Source organism: Ursus americanus, chromosome 8 (genome assembly GCF_024610735.1).
Source record: "Ursus americanus isolate L20-20 chromosome 8, mUrsAme1.1.p, whole genome shotgun sequence".
NCBI lineage: Eukaryota > Metazoa > Chordata > Mammalia > Carnivora > Ursidae > Ursus > Ursus americanus.
Window position 1 is genome coordinate 23,268,841 of NC_142134.1, and position 23,726 is coordinate 23,292,566.

The 23,726-nt window shown below is 41.9% G+C and overlaps 1 protein-coding gene across 2 annotated transcripts in view; it reads right to left on the reverse strand.

Moving 5' to 3' along the window:
* The window catches only part of FRAS1 (Fraser extracellular matrix complex subunit 1), a 413,106-nt gene extending 394,600 nt beyond the window's left edge, over window positions 1-18,506 (reverse strand). For both annotated transcript variants that reach the window (XM_045790212.2, XM_045790198.2), the window contains exons 1-2: window positions 17,243-18,506; window positions 9,894-9,925 (exon numbers count right to left, since the gene is read on the reverse strand). In XM_045790212.2, coding sequence (XP_045646168.2) covers window positions 9,894-9,925; window positions 17,243-17,318 — 108 coding nt within the window. In that variant the 5' untranslated portion in view covers window positions 17,319-18,506. The remainder of the gene's footprint in view (window positions 1-9,893; window positions 9,926-17,242) is intronic.
* Window positions 18,507-23,726: the final 5,220 nt, after the last annotated feature.

A 23,726-nucleotide genomic window follows, 5' to 3' on the forward strand; every position in this document is an offset into this window, starting at 1 on the left:
TCACCCAAGAGCGTAAGATTTCCTCTGCTTCTCCCAACAGTAACTCTTACCTGAGCAGCCTTCCTACGTGGGAAAGCTGCTTCAATAATGTTCTGCCAGTGAATGCATAAGTCTGCTGGAATCTGGGGGTTCAGAATCAGCGAGCCCATTTGGTCAAGAAAAATCAAAGCTATATCTGCCACCTTAGCTTCATTGATTAAAAAATAAAAAGGTGATGTTTTTACGTCTATATTTATTCTTTATTTCTCAACTAGTTCAGAACCTGGGGGGAGAGGGGTGCTATCTATGAGGTTCTTTCAAGCACCAAAAACTTAGCAGACTTCCATGAATATCTCATTGGCCACAATTAGGCCATAAACTCACTCCTAAACCAATCCTGGCAGAGGAACATATATTTCCTAAGTTGCTTACAACTAGGATTTACACAAGTCTTGTGGGGAAGTGGTGAGGACTGGAAAAAAATTAGGATTTTGGCAACAGAGAAAAGGGGCTAGCGAGCAGGCAACCTAAGGTTTGCTACTACATGACCTAGGGACATAACTCATGTCTTCTAGCATATGGAAGCTGGTCAATAAATATCTGAAATCCAGTTGGATCACTCCTATTACATCCACCAATGGCAAATACAGGAGGAAGAACTTTCTTCTCGCCACTAATTGCAGGTTAGGGTTCCCTCTGTGTCTGTTCTCTCATCTTAGTCCAAGATCCTTCTGGATTACAGGGAAACTCAGTATAGTAAGAGCACCAAAGAATAAGTATCTATTTCTGTTAATAATTCTCTCTTGCTCACACTTACAGAACCATTTCAGGAATGTGAGGTATAAGGAACTACAAAATCTGCTCTCCAGTGTAGACACCCTCCTCTCCCAACCCCTCCCCCACCATTCAATTTCGCTTTGGAAGAAAGGAATGACATAAATTTAATAAATAACCAATCTTGGGAGCTGTCAGGAAAGAACTCACAGGTCATGGCCCCAACTCAAGGGTCTCCTGGGTGTAACAATGAACTTTCTTACTGTGAAAGCGTTTCCTTTTCCTCCTTCCTTTCATTTAGTTTATAAACTCTGGGAGCCTAAGAAATCATTGCTAAAAAAGAACTTAGCTGGCACACCAGAGGCAATGCACTTATTTTACATAAAACTGCTCAGATTTTTTACAAAACTCTCTTGTGCCATTTATATTTAAGTGTCCCTTCCTCTCCCAAAGCAAAATGCCATCCATATGAAATTTTTAAAGCCAACTTTTCTTTAGACATTTGCCATTCAAATACCAAAAAACATAAGCTGGCTTAACTCATGATTGTCATTTGATATTTATACATAGTCTTTTCCCTTAGTAAGCAGAGGGCATTAAAAAGTAAGCAAAGGATGACAAGATAATACCATAAGGTATCATAAATGAGTGACAGTTCTTTCCTAGGGGATATGTACATATGCATACATAAATGTACTGTGCATAAAATAAGTATGTATGTGTATATATTTTGTAGTTATAAACAGACAAACAGAGAAAGAAAATCAAAATGAGGTATTAGGTTATAAGGCAATTTAAAGCAAAGATGATAAAAACTTTAAAAAAAAAAAAGGTGGGGAGAGTGTGTGCTCTGACCAGAAAATTGAGATATATGATCACATATAGCATTGTTTGAACAAATTAATATGGCTGCTAAGCTCAGCTGTATCTTCTCAATTCAAAACAAAGCGTAAGAAATGTGTTTGTTAACTTAAAACATCTGTTCCTACCACAAGACTATGAATAAGACTGGAAATGCATATGGATTATTCATCAACAAAAGTACAAAGTCTCTTATATTATTCCTCTCACACAATATTTTAAGAAGATATAACTTCTCAGATAGGAAACTAGCACATCTGATTACAATGGACAGTTTAGAAAAACCCAGCAAGGCAAAAGAATCACCTGAGGCACCTAGAGCCCAGTGCTCACCACCTGGTACCCAAGGGTACCAAATCCCTCCCTTTCCTAAAGAAACGCATAGGGAGAAAGCCTTCACTGCACCCTGGAGTCAGGAGGTTTTCTCACCCTAACAGTTTCCTTAATCAGAAGTGCACAGCTCTAACCTTCAATCCATACAAGTAAGACCCCAAATTGGAAGCCATCTAGACCCAGCCAACACTCTCATTTCTGGTGCTGGCTGTCCCGTCTTGACTCAAATACCTCTAGTTAAAGGAAATTTATTGCAGCGCCCAGCACCGTGATGATGTGCTACCGGTTTTCTGCAAAAATACATTAAGGTTTTATCCCAGAATAAGTACATTTTAATAAGAGTAGCTTTCCCACTTAAAAACATATTACTCAGTATTTAAAAATAAATGAAGATGGACCAGAGGCACTTAAAAATGTTGAATTCTTGTTAAGCTATAACAAAAAACAACAATATCCTATAATACCCAATAGTACTCTTAAGGGAAATTAAGGAATGACTGCTTTTATTGCTTCCCCTCTGAGTGTATCCACAGGATGCCAAGTATTCCCCCTGACTGCTACAAAGTTCAGAGTATTTAATAGTAGCCACTGGCCGAGATTCACTAAAAGTTTAGGGGGACTCCAAGCACTTGATAGGGGAAGCTTCCAAATTTTCTTCATTTCTCTTCTTCATAAAGTCTCTTGAGCATGTTGATAAATACCAGCACAAATGCAAGCCTGAGACATGTTCATTTCTATAGGGCTATCTCTCTTGTGTTACAGTTTCAAATAAAAGAAAGCAGTGGTATAGCACACTGATTGTTTTAAAAAGGCGACTAGCACTGAAGAACTCCAATTGTCTTCCTTTATCCTTCTTAGCCTTAATAAACAAGGCCTACAGATTAGACCCAAAGTTCTCAGTGTTTCTCTGTCACAGTATAAACAGTGGATAATGCCCCAAGTATAGCAGACTTTGACAAAACACCAAAATTATTTTGTAAAAATTTTACTGGATACAAATCAAAAACCTCAGTGAGATACTATCTCATATCTGTTAAGATAGCTATTATCAAAAAGACAAGATAACAAGTGTTGCCAAGGATGTGGGAAAAAGGGAACCCTTGTACACTGTTGGTGAGGATATAAATTGCTACAACTATTACGGAAAACAGTATGGAGCTTCCTCAAAAATATTTAAAATAGAATTACCTGATGATCCAGCAATCCTACCTCTGGGTATATAGCCAAGGAAATGAAATCAGGATCTTGAAGAGATATCTTCACTCCTATGTTTCATTTCAGCATTATTCATAATAGCCAACATATAGAAACAACCTAAATATCCATCAACCGGTAATGGATAAAGAAAAGATGGTGTACATGTCCAATAAAATATTATTTAGCCTTAAGTCAGTAGGAAATCCTGCCATTTGCAACACCACAGGTGGGCCTGGAAAACATTACGCTGAGTGAAGTAAGTCAGATGCAGAAACACAAATACTGCACAATCTCATTTATATATGGAATCTAAAATAGTCATAGAGCGGAGGGGAGAATGTGGTGCCCAGGGGCTGGGGCAATTATGCAAGCGAGAGGAATAAATTCTGGAGATCTAATGAATAACAATGTGACTATAGTGAATAATACTGTATTGTATACTTGAAATTTGCTAGGAAGGTAAATATATAGATATAAATATCTCTATATATTTTAGTTTCAAGTTTTTATCTAAATTCCAGTTAGTTAACATATAGTGTAGTACTGGTTTCAAGCACAGAATTTAGTGATTCATCACGTACATATAACACCCAGTGCTCATGTTGGGAGGGTAGATATTAAGTGTTCTCACCACCACCAAGAAAGAAAGAAAATATAACTAAGTGAGGTGATAGGTAAGTTAATAGTGTGACTGTGGTGATTTTTTCACAATATATACATATATCCTATCATTAAGTAGTACATCTGAAATACATACAATTTTCATTTGTTAATTATGTTTTAAATTAAGCTGAAAACAAATTTTTAATGGAATATGTAAGACAGATTGCAGGCGAGGGCTCAGCTGTAACTCCACCCCTTTCCTTTCATTCAAGAAAGCATATGAAACAAAATGGGGAAAGTAGTGCTGTCACTAAGATGACCTTGAAACTGTTCAAATTAAATAAACAACGAGCAACCTCGGGTACTATAACAAATTTCTTGTGACCTCCTTCACAACTGCTAACAACACTACAGTGAGCCTTCACCTGGGGTGAGAACAATACATGAGACTATAATTCAAGCTTAAGTACCATAGGATGTTAGGAATTTTAAAGCTCTAGAGCTGCATGGTAGAATACAGTGGCCACAAGCCATATGAGGCTATTTATATTTTTATTTTTTTTAATTAATTTGCATTAAGAAAAATTTAAAATTTAGTCCCCCAGTGTCACCAGCCACATTTCAAGTACTCCATAACCACATGTGGTTCATGGCCACCATATTGGACGGTGTATCTGTGGAACATTTCCAACAGCACAGAAATTTCTATTGGATAGCACTTAGCTAAGGAATCTTGGAGAGGATCTAACACTCTCGTTTTATAAATTTAGAAACTGAAAGCTCATTTCATTCAACTGACTCACCCAATGCCACATAGCTAGTAATTACAGAGCCAGGACCCAAACCAAGACCCTGGCCTCTATCACCAGTCATTTCCACTCTGACATTTTTTGCCACCTAGATGATGTGAGTGCCAGTATCTTGCCAACCACAGTTCTGGGTTCTTTCACAAGCATGCTCTCAGTTACTCCTCACATCAACCCTATGAGAATCACAATCCTCATTATATAGAAGATGAAATTGAGACTCAGCTATATAAAATATCATACTTGAGGCCACACAGCAGGTATGTAGCAGTACCAGGATTCAAACTCCAAAGTCTAGATCTTTCTACTGTGTCATACTATATAGTGGCCATTTTTAATTACCCCTGAATTTATTTTCTTTCTTTCAAATGTGTTAAAATTTAGTGTCTCATAATTTACTTTGTCAGCATTTGTGAGCAAAAGTATTCCAAGTAGGAAAATTTCAACACTTAACATTTTTGATCTAGGGAAGAAGAATAGCTTTGTGCAACTCTTCCAATCACAAATGCTTATGGGAACAATAACAACAGCTAACCTTCATTGAGTATGGCAGGTCACAAGCACAGAGCCAAGCGCTTCATGTGATCTCCTTTAACTTTACAACAACGCAGTGAAGTAAATAGTTCATCTCCATTTTACAGATGTAAAAACTGAGGTTAAGAGTCCAACTATCTACCCCTAGGGAAAAACCTAATAAAGGAGAATTGTTTACTTGTAGTGATGCCAAAAGAAAGTTAAATTCTTTTTACTCAATATAGTGAACATAAGTGAAAATATTGATATAAAAATTTATTTTTACCCTCATACTCAATGCCCCTGTCACAGTTTAACATATGAACTAGGTGGTTTCCTCCTGATAGATTCTTGATTTAACATGGTCATGCTCTCTCACAAGGGCTGATTTTAGAGGAAGCCCTGAGAGTTCAGGGGTACAGGGGTATTGTGGGGTATGAAACACACCCCAAAATAGATTATTCAGTGTTTCTCAAAGTATAGGACCTTCCCGGGTATTCTGACTCCCTTCTGTTAATTTTTGACCTGAGGAAAGGAAAAAAGAGGAAAGTAGGGAAGACAGTGTTAAAGAAAGGGTAAGAGAGACAGCTGAACCAGTACATAACTGAGAGATGGCCACATGTGGCTTAGAACCAAATCACAAGTCCATACAGCTGTCAAAGTTGGGAGACACAACACATTGTTGGGTGTGTATATGTGTGCATGTGTACATGTGTGTGTAAAATATAGCATACATAGATTTTTAAGATGAAATGGCCGCCTCCAAACATTTCTTGCATCATGTGGTGGATCTAATAGACACCAGGGTAGGAGAGCCTCAGTTAAATGGGAAGGGGTTAGCCAGGGACAGCTGGCTTTCACAGGAGGTCAGGACAGAGACTGGCAGAGACAACTGCATGGCAGGTGCAGCAGAGAGGGGGTGGACATATAGAACTGAAGGTGAAGTAAGCCAGTTGAGTTCAGAGACAACAGGCAGACCGGCTTGGCTGAGAGAAATAGGCTGCTCAGTGAGTCAGAACTGGGTCCGAATGCTCTCTCCTTCTAGCACTGACCACCTGTATAATTTCTGGACAAGTGACTTAGATTTTCTGAACCTCGGTTTCCTTATCTGTAAAGACAACACTTATTTCCTGGGATTGCTGACAGTATGAAAAACATAGTAGGTGCTTAATAACTTCCTCTTGTTCTTCTCGCTTGGTAAAGAGAAATTTTGTTGTGGCAGAAAAGCACATGCCAGGCACAGCACCTGGGCATCCTCCCCACATTGTCTGCTTTACTCTACAAAAATCCCTCGTGAGAGGCTCTATTTGTCCCCATTTCACACAGGAGGTAATAGAGATTCAGGAAGGTTATGTAACTTGCTCTAGGTCACAGAGCTGGTTTGTGGCGGAGGAGGAAGAATCAAAACGAGGACTGTCGGTGACAAGCATCATGAATGCTCCACTATATCTGACAGCTTCCCAGGCAACAAGGGATGAGACTGGAGCAGTATCAGTGGGAGAAATCCTCACAAGACAGGCTGAGAGTTAGCAGCTAGCAGCCAGGACCTACATCTGTGTTCTCATTTGCTAGATACATTTTATGGAATTCTTCCGGGTAAAGCTGATGCTTTGCTGTTTTCAACCGGACCCACTCACCACTTCTGGTTACTCACCTGAGAATTGGATTAAGTTCAAGAACTTCACATCCCTTGCCCCAGTTTTCTCACCTATGACACGGAGAATTTGGACTACATGATCTCTGAAGTCACTTCAAGCTCTAAAATGCATGTGGGTAGAATTTACAGGGTTTAGGACAGGGACATCCCACCACCATCCTCAGAGCCAACGCACCCTGCCATGAAGCCTCTTACCATAGAAACCCTCTCACCTAAGGGTTGTTAATCAGAAAATCCCAGAATAGTATCTAAATGTTCTTAAACTCTCTATTTTAATTCAAAATGCAAAAATGTACATTCATTTAATTTCATTCGGTGCCTTTCTCCAAGAGCAGAGCAGGTAGAGAGAGAACAGTATTAACTACGCAGACAATTAACTATGCCTACAATGTATCATCTACGATTTCCAGTTTAAAGTTCCTTAAAATGGAAAAAAAAAAAACTTAAAATGGTTGCAAATAAATCCAAATGCAGAATCTCCCCGGATTTCTGTGTTTTTCCCCAATCTTTTATAGTTGTTTCTCTTACACTTAATCTGACAGCAAATTTTTAGTGACTCACCTCTATGAGTCTTTTTAAAGTATTCACCATAGTTCCCTTAGAAACAAGAATGTTATTTCTTTTCACAGTCACATTTCAGCAGTTTAATTAAACTATAAGTCAGATGTTGTCATTCCTCTGCGGTAGCTCCTCCAGTGGCGATACACCTACTGAGAGGACAAGCTCAAGTCCATACAAGGCTCCTCCCCACCTGTCTGACCTCATCCTGCCCCTGGATCGTGCACTGCAGCCACTCTGACCTCCGTGCACTTCTTCAAATGGCTAAGCAGGCTCCTGCTTCAGACTTTACCATTGCTCTTCCCCTTCTCTGGAATTCTATTTCCCTGGATATCCAGGGAGACTAGCTCTGAGAATGGCCACTTTCAGTCTTTGCTCATAGGTCGCCCTCTCTGGGAGGCCGTCCCTGTCACCCTCTTTGCAGGAGCCACCCTCATCCTCTATTTGGTATTTTCTATGTCCCTACTCCCCTGTTGTTATCCTCCACAGTGCTTCCTGACATTCTACATATTTTACTCATTAGAATTCAAGCTTCATGAGGGCAAGGATTGTGTCTGTCTGTTCACTGATGCATTCCCGGTGCCTTGAATTCCACAGCTGTCCACGGTTGTTACTCAATAAACACTTGTTTAATAATAACCTCTATTATTGTAATAAATGTATTGTCTTTCTAACTGAATTGCATAATTACAATAATAAGTACATTGGGCTTGAGGAGGCTTAGGAACACACATGGCTGAGTCTTGGTAAGCAAAGAAGCCAACTGGTGGGGATGAGGAGTGCACTGGGGCACCACGGCGCAGCCCACGAGCCCTGAGCAGCCATAGTCCTGGAAGGAGCCAAGGCATGCAACCGAAGAGAGCAAGGTCACCTGTTAAGTGCAAATTGACCAGACGGTCTCTCCTTGAACTGGATGGTACTGCCCTCTCCAAGTACTTGATGCTTTTATATTCGAATGCACACACAGAGCAACACCAAATATAGAAGACAGGCTAGCCACTTTCCTTCAGATACGGGGAACAACGGAAAGAAGACAGGTTGGCTTGTTCTGGTCGATCCCTTAATGGTCAATTTACCTTTAGCAAATCTCTTAAAACCTCTCTCATCCTTGGTTCTTCATTAAAAGGGGGGAAGGTATAAAATAATACGTGGTCTGCTTATTTCACTCGTCTATTGTATCGGATAGATCAATAGCTATGCAAATATATTTAAAGATTATGAAGCATGTATACAGTAAGCAATTCTCTTCATATTCACAGGGATAACTGACTTGTCTATAATATCTACTCCAGTTCCCCAAAACTGGTGATGTATTTTATAGCACTTTGATTTTTAATGATTCCGAAAATGTATTAAAGAAGAAACACAAGGAAAAGTAGGCTTTGAAGGGCATGGAATGAGAAAGAAAAGGAAAATGGCTTTCTCCTGATTCTTTAATAGAAAAATATGGGGGGGGCGCCTGGGTGGCACAGCGGTTAAGCGTCTGCCTTCAGCTCAGGGCATGATCCCAGCGTTCTGGGATCGAGTCCCACATCGGGCTCCTCCGCTATGAGCCTGCTTCTTCCTCTCCCACTCCCCCTGCTTGTGTTCCCTCTCTCGCTGGCTGTCTCTATCTCTGTCAAATAAATAAATAAAATCTTTAAAAAAAAAAAAAAAAGAAAAATATGAGGGGAAAAAAACATAAATCTCCAGAGCAGTAACTATATTACATAAAGTTCAAAATCAAGAATATTACTGTGAACATCTACAATTATCTAGACTGTTGGATATTTCAGATATTTCTCATCTATTTCAACACCACGAGGATAATCCAAGATGACTTATTAATATCGCACACGTCAATAGCAGGTTGTGATGTAAATGAGCAAACCTTCTCCAACCATTTCAGTCCTGTTTTTATTATAGCGTTTATTAAACCAAAATAAAAAAGTGGTGAAGAATGACTTGTCACACCATTTATTAGAGTTGATGGAGTGCAGACCGTCTTTTCAATAAGGTTTAACACACTGTTATGCACCATAGTACATTATTAATGAAAAGAAATGCATGAGACTTGCATCAGCTTTTCCCCCAAGTCATGATGACATTAAATTCAAAATCAACTCTACCCTACATGGCAAAAGTTCAGAGATAAAATGTTAATTTGCTTGTTATTTATCAAGACTTAAAGCCATAATTCAAAGCAACAGTCAGGAATCCTCCACACTGTACTTCAATTTAATCATTGTACTTTTCTTTTTTGGGGGGGGGGGGGTTCAAAGGAAGAAGCAAATGCGACGGGAAGATAAAGTATGCGCTAGTTCATATCTGATGGGAGAATGGGATCTAATTTTCTTTCTGATTGAAAGAACACAAAGGGCAGCCATGGAATGAAAATCGTGTTGGGTGTTTGAACTTCTTCTCCAATACCTGAGTATTCGAATGGAACTGATTTGCTCTGGAAAAGGTATTAAGTAATTGAGCATGATTGTGCCAAGATGAGGGATAATCCTCAAACTGTGAAGGAAAATAAACATATTTTTACAACAACAGGGTCACCTCACTCACTCAGCAACCTCAATCATGCATTTACATTCAAAAGAAATAAACCAAATATATGAAGGATGACCTACCGCCAACAGGGAACCCTGATAGACACAAGCACCTGCAGGGAAAAACAAAACAAGAATTAAAAGGAATGCAAAATAGACCAACAGGTACTGCCCCAGCCGACTTCGGCGAAAACTCCATCTACATGCATCATAGTCAGGAAATTGTGCCTTTTACAAAATCTGAAAAGCTTGAGCATTCTGCCCCTGAGGAAATAACCCCATACAACACAACAACAGGAAAGCATCACTAAAACTTATTATTTGAATTTTAAAATAAACGTATTTATAATGGCATGCTATGTATACAGTGTGTGTTTTTCTATGTGATAAATCAGCAAAGCCTCAATCATCTCGTCCCAATTTACTTATCCAGGCTTCTCTGCCACTCTTTCCTTACAAAAATTCTCCAGTCTGACCCAAGAGGCCAACTTAGAATCTGGTGATAATACTTCCGTATCTCCAGGCCTTTGCTCATTTTTGTTTTCTGCAGGAGACACACTGGGTCTTTTCAAGTTCCTTAAATTTGATCCCATCTCCTTCAGGTAGTTTTCCAGCCCACAGGAATATGCCCTTTCCCCTTCGCCTTCACAGCACTCGGTGCCTGCATCATCCATTTGTGAATTCATTCTCAGGTACTTCCCGGCAGCACCCTTGCTAAGCCTGTGGAACTGCTGCATCTACCCCGCTCCAGTGTCCACATGGACTCTTGCCAGAGGGACTGCTTCTCCTTCTTTGGTTTCCCTAACTCTTCACATAGTAGGCATCTGATTAGGTATCGGCATGATCATCTATTTCTTGCCTTTCCTTTTTAGGGATGTTACATTTTATAGAGAGAAGTGCAGACTGTAGTTACTTGGAAAGAACTCTTCTATTGAGCTCTTGAACTCCAATATTCTTTTCACCCTCTTTTCGCTCAATTTTTCTTTAATAGGCTGGTTATGAATTGATACATCTTTCTGTTTTCCATTCATTAGGCACCAAACAAAAAACAACAGATGATTTGCTTTGAAATAGAACAGAAGGTTAAATGTGAATGGGACAGCCTATATTTTCTGAATAACTAGCATATCATAAAATAAATCTTGGAAAGTGTTATATTTGAAAACAATGTAAAATTGCAATCCTAATTTTAAAAAACAAACGCATTCAACCAATCTTTGATGTACGTAGTGTGCTAACAGCTACTCTCCCAGCAACTGCACCTACAAAACAGACTGGAATAGCAGACACACACCACGGCAGCTGCACATCTTGACAACACGCCACACTTGGTGTCCAAAGAGGGAAGGACACACTTTACTGCGGTGCTTGGCCTCCAACAGATCATTCGTGAATTCTCAAAACTATTAACATCTCGGAAAGAACCAGTCTGCCTCATCCACCAATCATGGAATCAAGAATAATCTTCAAAGAAATGAGATGGCTATTTACACTTGGGGTTTGAATCAAAGATCTCTATGAGCAAATTTATTGGAATGACTTATGCATCCTTGACATTCAAACAAGAATAACTTGAGATAAAACCTTGGGAGAAAATTCTTCTTAACTCACTTATGTCTCTTCGAGAAACAAAGACTTAGTATTTCAGTCTATGGTATGTCGTAAGAGAGATATGTATGTATATAAATATATAATAATCATATATATGCATATACGTAAAATAATCATATAAAACTCAAATAAGTATATATCAACAAAATTCAATTTCTAAATTATTTAAATGGACATATTTAATGACTTCTGATGTTTAAAAAATGTACAGAAAGAGCATCACTGAGGTACAATTTAACAAAATTCAAACTTTAGAATAAACAAACAAAATTTAACCTTTAGAATAAGACCATCTTCAAATCATTTTACTGCCCTCCTACCTAGCAATGCCTTCCAAAAGCCAATATCTTTTCAAAGCTCCAAAAGGAATGAAGTCACTTAAGAAATATCCAACTACCCACATCAAAACTCATTCCTGGAAAGTTAGATAGATGTTATAAACCCACTGTAACATAAAAAATACAAAGCATCGAGTGTGGCGCCACATAATACACTGGTTAAGCCAAGCATCTGCTAGAGACTCAAGTCAAAATGGTATGTAACTGCTGATAAATTCCATCATTAGGAAAAGGAAATAACTCAGTTTGGGTCGCTCTATGACGTACAATTCCAAAAGAAATAAGCTTTGCCCTCTGAGGGCTTTCCTAAAACGGTACAGCTCTACCCGGAAGGCAGCTGCACAAATGAGTCTCCAGTAACACGGCTTCCAAAACCTCATTTCTACTCTCTTGAGAAAATATAGCATTCCAGTGTGATGCCCAGTCCTATCAAACATTTATCACCACCCAGTGCCAGATGCGGTCCTCCAAAGCAAGCATATTTCTCCCACACTAGCACACTTCTCACACCCACTGGCAGAGGAAGTTGGAGGTCTGTTGGCAGGGGGTACTGGGTGCGGCTTCTGGTTCCGCACTAGAGCAGAGGGCTTTCCACCAACTGATCCACTCACAGGATATGGACAACAAAGTTGCTCTCTCCACTCATTGCTTTTTCTCCTAAAGGAGTACGGCTCTATCAGAGCTTTAGATTTATGCCTTTATTTGCGTTATAAAGGAAACTCCAGCTCAAGGTGAATTCTGACAGATGGTGAGGATCTGGAAAAAGAAACAGGACTTCTTCAAGAGAAAACAGGAAAAATAAGAGACAAGAAAAGCTAGAATTCTCTGACCAAGAACTTCGCCAGTTTTAAGGCGTAGAATACAATTGAGATACTGGGTAATTTAAATTCCAACACTCTGTGAGAAAAGTGCAGAAAATTTTGCAGGGTGAAGCGATCACATACAGTGCCGAGAAGGAAGCCTAGATCCCCAGACCTTCCTGCACGCGGCTGACTCCTGTCTTGCCGGTCACATAGGCAAAATATTACTTCATAATCATTTAACTAAGTAAGTGCCTATTTTTAAGCTTTTTTCCTTTTTTTTAGATTAACATATCAGTTTTATTTATTTATTTTTTATAATTATAATTTTAATTTTTTTATATTAGTAGGCCGGTGATGGGTATTAAGAAGGGCACATATTGCATGGTGCACTGGGTGTTATACGCAAATAATGAATGATGGAACATTGCATCAAAAACTGGGGATGTGCTGTATGGTGACTAAGCTCTTTTTCACATTATCATATGCTCCTTTATGAGATACCTGCATGAAATCTAAAGTTTTCAGAGAAAGTTTGAAATCTAATTTGCACCAGTACTCACACCCAGAAACTATTCACTACAGAAACTATACCTGGTAAACTGAATAAATTAGATAAGTTAAATCCAAGAGCTGCAAAACATCAGGCCCATTAGCTCAAAGATAGAGTGGTATGTATGGCCATTAGAGATGAAGAGATTTGGAGAGCATGGTATCACAAAAATATGACTCATTAGAAACAAGCAGCCACCAGTTAGCATTTAAAATGTTCAAGCTTTATGTTGTGTTATAATTCAGCATATGGCTTTTACACCATGGAACAGTTAAAATAGGAATCATTTTCTGGACTGACGGGACAGCTCATGTCCTGATTATTGTAAACCAGGATTCAGATCAATTAATAGAGTAGTTAAAATGAACATGGGCCAACTGTTTTTGAACTACTGTAAGATTTGGCACACAACTCCAACTTTGCCATGTGGTGCTGTCCTCCCTTCTCCTGAGCCATGTGGTGGAGGGTATTTATGACTACTTGTGTCTGAGTGAAATTGAGGGATACTGTCACTCGAGTCCCTAACAGTGAATGTGGATGGCTCTGGCCTCACTAAACAATGTATACGCAGGATCCAATCCCTAGAGGAGAACAGAAATGGAAACAGCCTAGGACAATACACCTCTTTATTTTCACTAGCAGGTAGTTACAAAAGCCAAAAGATGCAAAAGTGCAATTATTCAATATTGGGAAACCCACCAAGGACCAATGTTCACGTATCCCTACTTCTACTTTACTGATATCAACAATTACTGGGTATGCAAACCTCTTCAGCACAGGTAGTATGCTTTTTATATATTTGTATTTCCCCTACCAGACATAACCATACACATAAGCTCTCAATAAAGATTTGCGGAATGAAAGAATGAAGAGATGGGCTATTTTCCCCAGCCAATGTCTTCTCTTTATTCACTTTGGTTTTTAAAGATTAAATCTTACACAGAAGGAACTCTCCAGCCAAGAGTAGAACCAAATATGCTGATTCACCCAAAATACAACACATTGTCTATCAAATGATCTTTTCCAACGTATTCTGTTAATGGCATTCGTTTATAGGAAAAGTCTGGAAGATTGTGGGATTGACTAAGCCACATGGGGAGTTACAGGACACAGACAAGAACTCAATTCTCTCAACCTTCAGTTCAATCATCTTTTCCTATCTACAAGCCACCATGTTCTACCTAGTGTTACTTCACAGGATTTCCACAGGTGAACACAATTCAAAATATGCTTCTCCAGAAAATGTCACGGCAAAGCTGGTCTGATTCAGAAAGCAGTCATGTTTGCTAGAAGTTTCTCTGTGACTTCTTGATTTCATGCAGTTCTCAAATCATAGAGATTTGTCAGCTCGGCAATACAAGACAGTATAAAATAACACTGCCAATGATTTGCTTGTAAAAATTCATTTTTCTTTTAATAACTAACATAAAATTCAGAACCAGAAAGTTGCAACTGACCACAAATAAGGCAGCAAATGTTGATCTTTTCCCCTCTGCTGGACGATTAGCAAAAGCATCTTACAGCTATCACCTAGCCAGCCGACTTCCGCATTTGGTAAATGACAGAACCACAGGCCAAAGAACTTAGGTGGTTCATTCGAGGTCATACAGCAGTTTATCTCAGAGCCAGTGTAAGCTTAGTTCAAAAGACTGTGATTAGGCAATACTCATTCATCTGACCAATATTTTCTAGCACCTAGTGTGTACTAGGAGGTGATGTGGAGAGGTAAGAATAATTAGGAGCCATCCTAAGCCCTTAGTGAGCACACAGCTACATGAGGAAGATGGAAACTATACCTTTATCAATGTAATTGTAGAATTACTACCCGGTGTTCTAGAAGCATGTATGAGATGATCTCTGAGCACTAAGAGGAAAACACAAATTCTGCCATGGCTTGGTCAGCAAAAGTATCAAAGTGTATGTCACGCCATGAGAAGTACACACGTAAATGCTTCTTTTCCATTTCTAAAAACCATTGCCAAGACTATAATAAAAACTTGAGGAAATCAGTAAGATCCTTAAGTTTTTCATTCTTGACTTCAATGCCCTTATTTTTAAGAGAAAAAGAAAACCCTGGCAGAACCAAATCAAAGGTCTCATCAGATGACAGCTGATTTTTTGTCTGTGGGCCTGATATCACTTAATTAATTTAATTAAATGAGATAATGTCTGTAAAGTGCTTGGCATAATAGAAGCCAAATAACATGTGCTCAATAAATGTCCACATTGATTCGTTCATTTTTAGATAAGGACCATTCTGAGTTGGATGAGAACTCTCAGACATGTAGCAATCCAATTTTTGACAGGATTCTAGAATGCCCTGAAGGTGGGGTGAAACAGTAAGAAGCAAAGTTTCCAAAGAATCTTTGGAAGAATAGCGCCCCTGGTGACCTGCCCTCCTCCTCCCCTATCAAAAGACTTTGGATGTTCTTAAACTTTGCCCATTGTACCAACCAATCTTCCAAAGAGCGAACCCTGCAGGCTCTTAATAATGGCTTTTGTAATTTCAAGAGATTTGGTTCTGAAAAACTGCATCATTCCAACTGCCCCCTGGTGAGCTATCAGGGAGAGAGAGCACATTTCCCGTGTTGCTGGTATATGATTCTAAATAAGAAACTGCCACCACCAAGTGAAAACGTAATATTTCTAAGTCTCAAATTCAGATTTAGGTGGCCTGGGTTAACCCTCCCATCCGATTTATCATTATAATTAAGCTCTATAAGTTTTATTTTTTAAAGTATGCACACACACGCACACGTACAATACAGACATATTTCTACAGGTTATGACCCATTTGGAGAAGGCTGCACAGGCCCCGGACGTGCTTTTCCTGGAGAAAGTACTTGACTTACTTCCTGGGAGGGTGCAGGCAGGCGGTAACTTTACCCACGGTAAAGTCCCCAGTACTGTGCGTGGACCTCAAGGCCACGCCACTTCCTCCATGGAAACTAGCAAGAAAAGGCAGCTGCTCTGATGGCTGGAGGTCGATCCAAGGCAGGGCTTTGTCCTCTGCCTGGCCTCCCGCCGCCCCCAGGCCGGCGCCCCACCTCTGCACCTTCAAGCCACCCCGCCCCGCCCTGCGCCCGCCGCCGCTACGGCTCTGATTTGCGGCGGAGCAGGTGAACTCTTATTCCCGCAGCCGGATGAATAATGAATGGAATCTGGAGGTTAAACCGAGAGCCCAGCACGGTGGATTAAGCCTCCTTCTTCCCGGCCCGCCGGCTCCCTTCCCCCTCTCTAAGCACTAGCTAAAGGACTTTGCCGACTCCTCGGAGCAGGTGGGAGCTCACAGCGCCTCGCATCCCGGGACCCGCCATCTCTTGACCCCCAAACTCTTAATTTACTTATTGATTCATTTTTTTGTCTGAACCCGAACTGCTTTTGCTATCATGGAGACAATTCCCACCGTCTTCTTCCTCTCCCCCAGCTCGAGGTTTTACACACAAGTTGGAGCCCTGGAGGAAAACCGGGAGTGAGAGCGAAGTAAGAGAATGAAGCTAAACTCTTATTAATCACTTTTTTTCTAAGGAAGCAGGCAGGCTCGTGCCTCTCCGTACTGCAGAGGTTCCTCTCAGTGCATTTGAATTCTCTATGTCCAGAACGCGCTCTAACCATCTAATTATAAAATCTTTACTGGACTTTACAGGGAGACTTACTGGGGCGAGGAGGGAGGGAGAGTGGCGAGGGTTTTAAGGTCCCAGATTTTATGTTTCATAGGAGCGGAGGTATTTTTACCCAGGTAAGAGCAATTGTTCGCTCCTCGCCTACGCTTCACGTAGTTGCTTTCCGTTGGGGGCAGCGGGGAAGTGGGAAAAAAGAGAATACAATCTCAGAGATGCCACCTCAATTGGCCACCCACCCACCCAAAGGCACTTAGGGCAGAGAGGGAGGCGGGAGACAAGCTTGCGATCGGAATGCATAACAATCAGGAGTAGGAATCTCAGAAAACGCCCACTCCAGCTCCACTCCCACCCACCCACCAACCCCCCAAAAAACTTCCACTCGACCCACAATACCATAAACACGCTTGGCTTTTTAAACAGCACGATCTCGATCTCTCTCGCTCTCTCTCTCTCTCACACACATACACACACACACCAGGGGGAAAAAAAGGCACCGCTCTCTCACCTTCCGAATGATGAGGCAATGCTGCAAATCCCGCCAATGCTAGGGCCACCCCGAACCACACTTTGAAGGCACCCATTGCCGCTTCGACACCCACACTGGAAGAGCCCAGCCTTCAGCATCCAAGAACCAGCTCTCGCCCCAAACACTGGCTCCGGCTCCCCGGGCCGGCGCGCACGCAGAGCGGGGGTTGACGGGCGGTTGCCTCGGGGGAAATGCAGCGCTGGACCGGCCCCGAGTGACACTCTTCAGCAGCTCCGAGGCTCCGGGCCGGGCGGGGGATTCAATTCACTCACTGCCGGGGCGGAAAGCGCGCAGCTCTCCAGCGAAGCAGGTCGCCAACGAGGGCTGAGCTTGGGAGAATAAAAGAGAAGGCAGCGCGCAGTTCTCCGCGGTAGACTCGCGGGAAAGTTCCCGTCACCTGCTGATCCGACCTCCCAGCATTTCCCTCAGACTGGACACCTCCGCTCCAGGGTCTCCGACCGCGGAGATCCCGGCTCAGGTTGGTCTGGAACAGCTTTTTAAAGTTCACTTGACACTACGTCGGCGCTGCGTCGGCAGAGGGGGTCGCCAGGAGCCCAGAAAGACCCACCCACACCTTGGCTCGGCTGCCCGGCTCCGCGGACCTCAGCCCCCGGCGGCCGCTCGCAGGAAACTTTGTGCAGCGCTGCGGGCAGCTCCCGGGACTCGGCGGCGCTGCAGCCGCACGGCGCCGCCTCGGGCTGCGCTCCCTGCAGCAGCCTGTTCGAAAGCTTCCGCTGAAAGAACTGGGGTGGCGGCGCGCGGGGGCGCTGCTGCTACTTTCTCGCCTCCGCCCCTCTCCTGGGTGAGGACGGCTGTGGGGGCGCGGCTTGGTCCACGCCGACCGGCACCTCCGCACCCGTACACCCAGAGCTGGTCTGCAGGGTTGAGATGTGATTACGCGAGTGCAGGAGGAGCCATAATTTTAAATGCACGGAGGAAAGAGCTAGAGAGACTGGAAAGGATTCCGAACTCAATGCCACTCGGACGAGAGAGCTCGGATACGCACAAAATAAGGACCCCTCTGGATCCCAGCGTTTAAAGGACACAGGCTCCGCCTTCCTCTGCCTCCCTCGCCTCCTTCCTGTCTCCTTTGCTCGGTGTGAAAATGGACCCAGAGACTTGGAGCTTTGGCAAAGATTCCAGAGAGTCACGTGGGGAAGGGGAGACTCAAGGAGGGGGTAGTGAGGGGAGGCCGGGAGAGCAACCTGATCCCCTTATTCGTTCTGCTGGAGTTCATATTGCCTTTGTCTGGGGCGGGATCAAAAGTGGTCACACCAGAGAGGCGGGGGGTGGGGAGGTGGGAGGGGTGTGATGGCGTGGTCCTTGCTCACTCAGGCACTGCTGAGAGCCCACGAGCCGGGTCCTCACCTCTCGCTTCGGGAGGGATCCGAGAGGAGTTATATCCACATTCAAAGACCCTAACGCTATCCTCCACCCCCAAACCCCGCCGCTCCTGCTGGACTAAGTGCGTGGGGCAGACCTGATCTATCTTGCTCGCTCTGGGACCCTCCTGTCGTCCCACCGCGGGTTTTACCAGCAGCCTGGAAGGATCTTGGCTTGTCTGTCCTAGGCGGGGCCTCCCACCGCGAATGCACCTTTACCTCTCCTAGAGAGAGGCTGTCAGTGGAACACTACGCGGTCTCGGCGCGGTGGCCAGCTGCGCCCCCAAATGCCAGTGACTGGGAAGTAAATGTCTTGGCAAGGCAGACTGGGGCGCGCATTTGAAGGGTGGAGGCCTTGATTCTGGGCAGGACCGAGTGACGACAGCAGTTTTTATATGATCAAATAAAAAGAGCTGTAAGATGAGAAGGGTTACATCAGAGACATGCTGGCTGGGTTCTGACTGACCCAGAGAAGAGACGTCCTGGTTCCCTTAGTTGACCAGAGATGGGTGAGCCTAAGGAAGGGGAGTTTGCAAGCAGCAAACGCTGAGCAGTGAAACGGAGTGGGTCCCACTTGTTTCCAGTCTTTACAACCACCCTAAAAGTGGGCGAACGCTCAAATGCTCTCACTTGCTACTTGGAACAAATCACTTTTCATTATAACTCAGTAAGTTGTATGTATCACTATTTAGCCAGAGCAAAATGGGAGCCCCTAACAGCCTGGCACTGATTTTTGAGTAGTTAGAGGAACCAGGGGTTGTACAACTCACCCTCAGTCTCTCCTGAGTTGTGATGGTCTCAGGAACAGTCTATCACCTCTGGATCTGAAACATAGTAGTAGCTGCTCATTAAACGTTTGTTGAAAGAACCTACGGAGTAAAATAGTAAGTGCCTAAAAGCAGTGGCCACATCAAGTGCACTTGGGCATCTTAACCTACCCTCCCCAGAAAAAGATCCCTTCTCCTTTTTTATTTAGAAAGTTGACATTTTCTCAATCCCATAAAGTGCTATGAAAACTCAGCTTCCAACACAGTCTGGCAACCAGGTTACCCCTCCTAATTCACTCCTTATAGAAATTTTGTACCCACCACTGACTGGGAATAAGTAACTTAGACAATTTGTTCTCTCAAGAATCTATTTGATTTTATTTTAAAAACCATACAATCATGGCACTCAAAGAAGTTTCAGTAAGACATCTGTTATACTTGTGCTAAATCCAAATGTGCTACTTTTTAAAAAGGAAAGGAAATGAAGGAAGGAGGGGAAGTGGGGGGAGAACAGCATTTCCAAGTTACCCCAAATTTATCATATGCAGTATTTATATATAACACCCCCCCCCCGGCTCCACCACCAACCCTGCACACAGGCCCATACACTTCATCCCCCCTCAGCCCTGATTAGCTAGAAGGTGAATATCCCCAGAGTCCCCACCCCAAGATGATCAAATGGTTGAAAGGGTCAACCAATCAGTAAGTAATAGTAGCACCTTCCATGGCCACTTAAATTGAGATGTCAGGAAAATAATTTTTTTATAGATTTTATTTATTTATTTGACTGAGAGAAAGAAAGAGAGCACAAGCAGGGGGAGTGGCAGGCAAAGGGAAAGGGAGAAGCAGACTCCCCGCTGAGCAGGGAGCTGGAAGCAGCTGGACCCCAGAACCCTAGGATCAGGACCTCAGCTGAAGGCAGACACTTAACCACTTAACCAATTGAACCACCCAGGCACCCCAGGAAAATAATTATATTAGCATAACCTATTTCATTATGATGGAAATTTAGTAGGCATTTTTATGGAGATGCAACTAATGATAACTAGCTTCTCTCTGTAACTTAACCTCATTCCAACAACCAGTGCTTCCCCTGACAAGGAGTTGTCATCTCACTAGCCAGAGATAGTTGGGTCTGATCGTCAGTCCTCTTCACTTACACGTCGAGATTCCACAACTTCTCTTAATATGTCCCACAATATTTCCTTGGATTGACCCTACTGTCACCTAGTGACATTTCCCTGACCTTGGTGCTGCCCCGTTTGGGGAACTGATTTATCAATTCCTCCTGTAAATGATGGCAAAAACAAAAATAATAGCCAACACATGTAATATAACCATAATAGCCTAACACTGTATACTTTCCCATTTAATCCTCCAATAACCCTAGGAGATAGGTACCATTATTATTTCCAATTACAGGAGAAATACTGATGTTCAGAGAGTTAAGTAACATGTCTAAAGTCAGACAGCTAATAAATGGCAAAGCATATTAGAGCAAGCAATGCTAGCTGCAAAAACAAGCAACCTCCCAAACTGCAGTGTCTTAAGACCACAAAAGTTTATTTCTCAATCACATCCTGGCCCCTGGGCATAGGTGACTACTTCTTGTTGCTGTGGCATGATGGAACACATCTGCATGCAGCCTCTACATAGGGGCAAGAAAGCGATAAAGGAGGTATTACAATCCCTAAAGGCCTTAGCCCTTCCTCTCACAATCCAGTGGCAAGAATGAGTCATATGGCCCCAACCTAAAGGCAAAAGAGGTTGGACCCACAGCGGAACATGGATATTTAGTGAGTGCTAACAGAACTGCTCGGCTCCAGAGACCGTGCTCTTAACTATTTTAACTATCCTTAGCTACACCATCCTGCGTCTCAGCAAAGCCCCAGGTTGAACCTTCCCTAGTAACACTAGGGCTTTGCTGACTGTTGCAACTGTTCAACTTGTCTTTACTCTCCTTTCCCTTGTTCCCTTCTGCCCCCTTTCCTCTGCTTCTCACTGTCTTCTTTCTGTGCAAACCCACCCTATGCATGGAGCCTTCTATCATATCTTTCTCCTATGCGTGCCCCCTCTTTGTACCTGCCCCGGGGGTGTGATCCTGCAGTTACTGTTTTGTTCTGGTTTGTCAGTTTCAGCACAAGACAATATTTGTTGCTTTTTTTTTTTCTGCTTCAAATAGTTATACCAAAAAGAATAATCAAATAATACAGAAGTAGATACACTGATGGGCTCTGCTATCATCTAACCCCTCCATAATAACCACAGCAAACACATTCAAACATTTTTCTCGGTTAACATAATTATTTTGACAAAAATACAGTCACAGTTTACATGCTATTTTGTATCTTTTTTTTTTCTCCCACTGAACAGTATAGCTAGGCCACAACTTTCTAAGCCAAATCATATTGATCTATCTCATTCTTTTGAAGAGCTGCCTGGGTTTATATTATATGAATAGGTCTTTATATATTTAGCCAATCCTCTGTTCAAGAATATTTACCTTGTTCCCAGTTTTTTGCTGTTATAAATAATACAGCACTAAATGTCCTTATAAAAGTCCTTTGTGCACTTACTCAGTTATTGCCCTGGGATAAATTTTGGAGGTGAAAGTGCTGGGTCAAAGGGATGCATATTTTTCATTTTGATACCTATCATTTAATCTTTGTAAATCTCAAAAGGCAAATGGCATTCTGCTTAACACTACTTATTAACTGTGTCACCTCAGGCATATTACCCTCCCTGAACCTCAGATTCCTTGCCTATGAGACGGACATTATAATAAAAGTCCATTACACTAAAAGTCCTTACAGGACTTTTATTTGCATAAAATAAGATAAAATTGCTTAGCACCACATCTGACACATGGTAGCCACTTAACAGATGTTAGCCAAGTGAAATATAGGTATTTTTTTAAATCGGCATTTCTTTGCTCATTAGTAAAGTAAAATAATTTTTCTGATATTTATTGTATTTCTCAGTGTGTGCTTGAATGACCTCTTTATATTAGTGGAGTTAGTGGGGTTTTTGATTCTGTGCAGAGTTGTAAGAGTTCTTCATATATTCAGTATATTAATCCTTTTTCTGTGAATTTAGGTATTGCTTTAGAGAAGGGAGTGGCTATTTACCATTTATTTTTGTGAGAAATGGTAGTTTCCCCAGCAGTATCACTAGAAGGATATGGAAGACCAAACCTCCCCCAAAATGGATTCATATCTAGGATTTTTTTTTTCCTGGAATAAACAAAAACCCCAAGTTTTTTGTTGTCATTGTTTGTTTCCTTGTTTTATCTTCTCCATTTGGGACATCCAGCAGACCTTATATACTGGTTCACTCATAGCCGCTGTGGTAGGCTGGGGTCTTTTGTCCTTGGTCAGTGGCCCTGCATCACTGTTGTCAAATATTTTTAATATCAGCCCTGTGCCTGTCATAACAACACAGCAGAAAGCCAAGCATCAGAGGTCATTGAAAATGCCAAATGGCCCCAGCAGCCAAAAGAGGGAAACAGGTCATTTCAGCACCTTTAATCAAGTTCTTTCTCACAGAGACTACACTAGCTTTTCTTTTATAAGTAAAAGTCCTATAGGACGGGATCTGATTCATCCTACACTTTACTATTGCATACTTCTAGATTTTTTTAACTTAATATATTGTTCTCTGTATCACTAATTATCTTTTAATTACACCTAGAATACCTTGAATAACTTGTCTATCTAATCAATACTGGTGATAAGTACAATGTAGTCATGGCAATTAGAAAAAATTACTGAAAACTTTACAGGAAACTAATTTCTTTTGTTTTACTAATTATCTAGTCACCTTGCTGAGCTATATATTCCTTCTTGTATTTTTTTTTCCTACTGAAATAACTGAGAGGAGGCCAGGTATAAAAAGAAGAGGTGCAAAGAAAGGAAAGAGGATTTCCAAATGTTCTTTGCTTTCGTTTCAGATAAGAAGCTATTTCAAGGGGTGTCTGGGTGGCTCAGTCAGTTAAGCATTGGACTCTTGATTTTGGCTCAGGTCATGATCTCAGGGTTGTGAGATGAAGCTCCACTAGGGGCTCCCTGATGAGCCTGGAACCTGCTTGGGATTCTCATTCTCCCTCTGCCTCTACCCCTCCCCTGCACTCACACTGGCTTGGACTCACTGGTGTGTATGCTTTCTCTCTCTGAAAAAGAAAAAAAAAAGCTATTTCAAAACACATACCACCTCTGCCCTTGTCCCAACTTAAACAATGAAATGTTCTGAATGGCTTATAATACAGAATGTGGTAAGTAGATTGTGACTTTTCCGTAAAGAGGAATATTACATAGA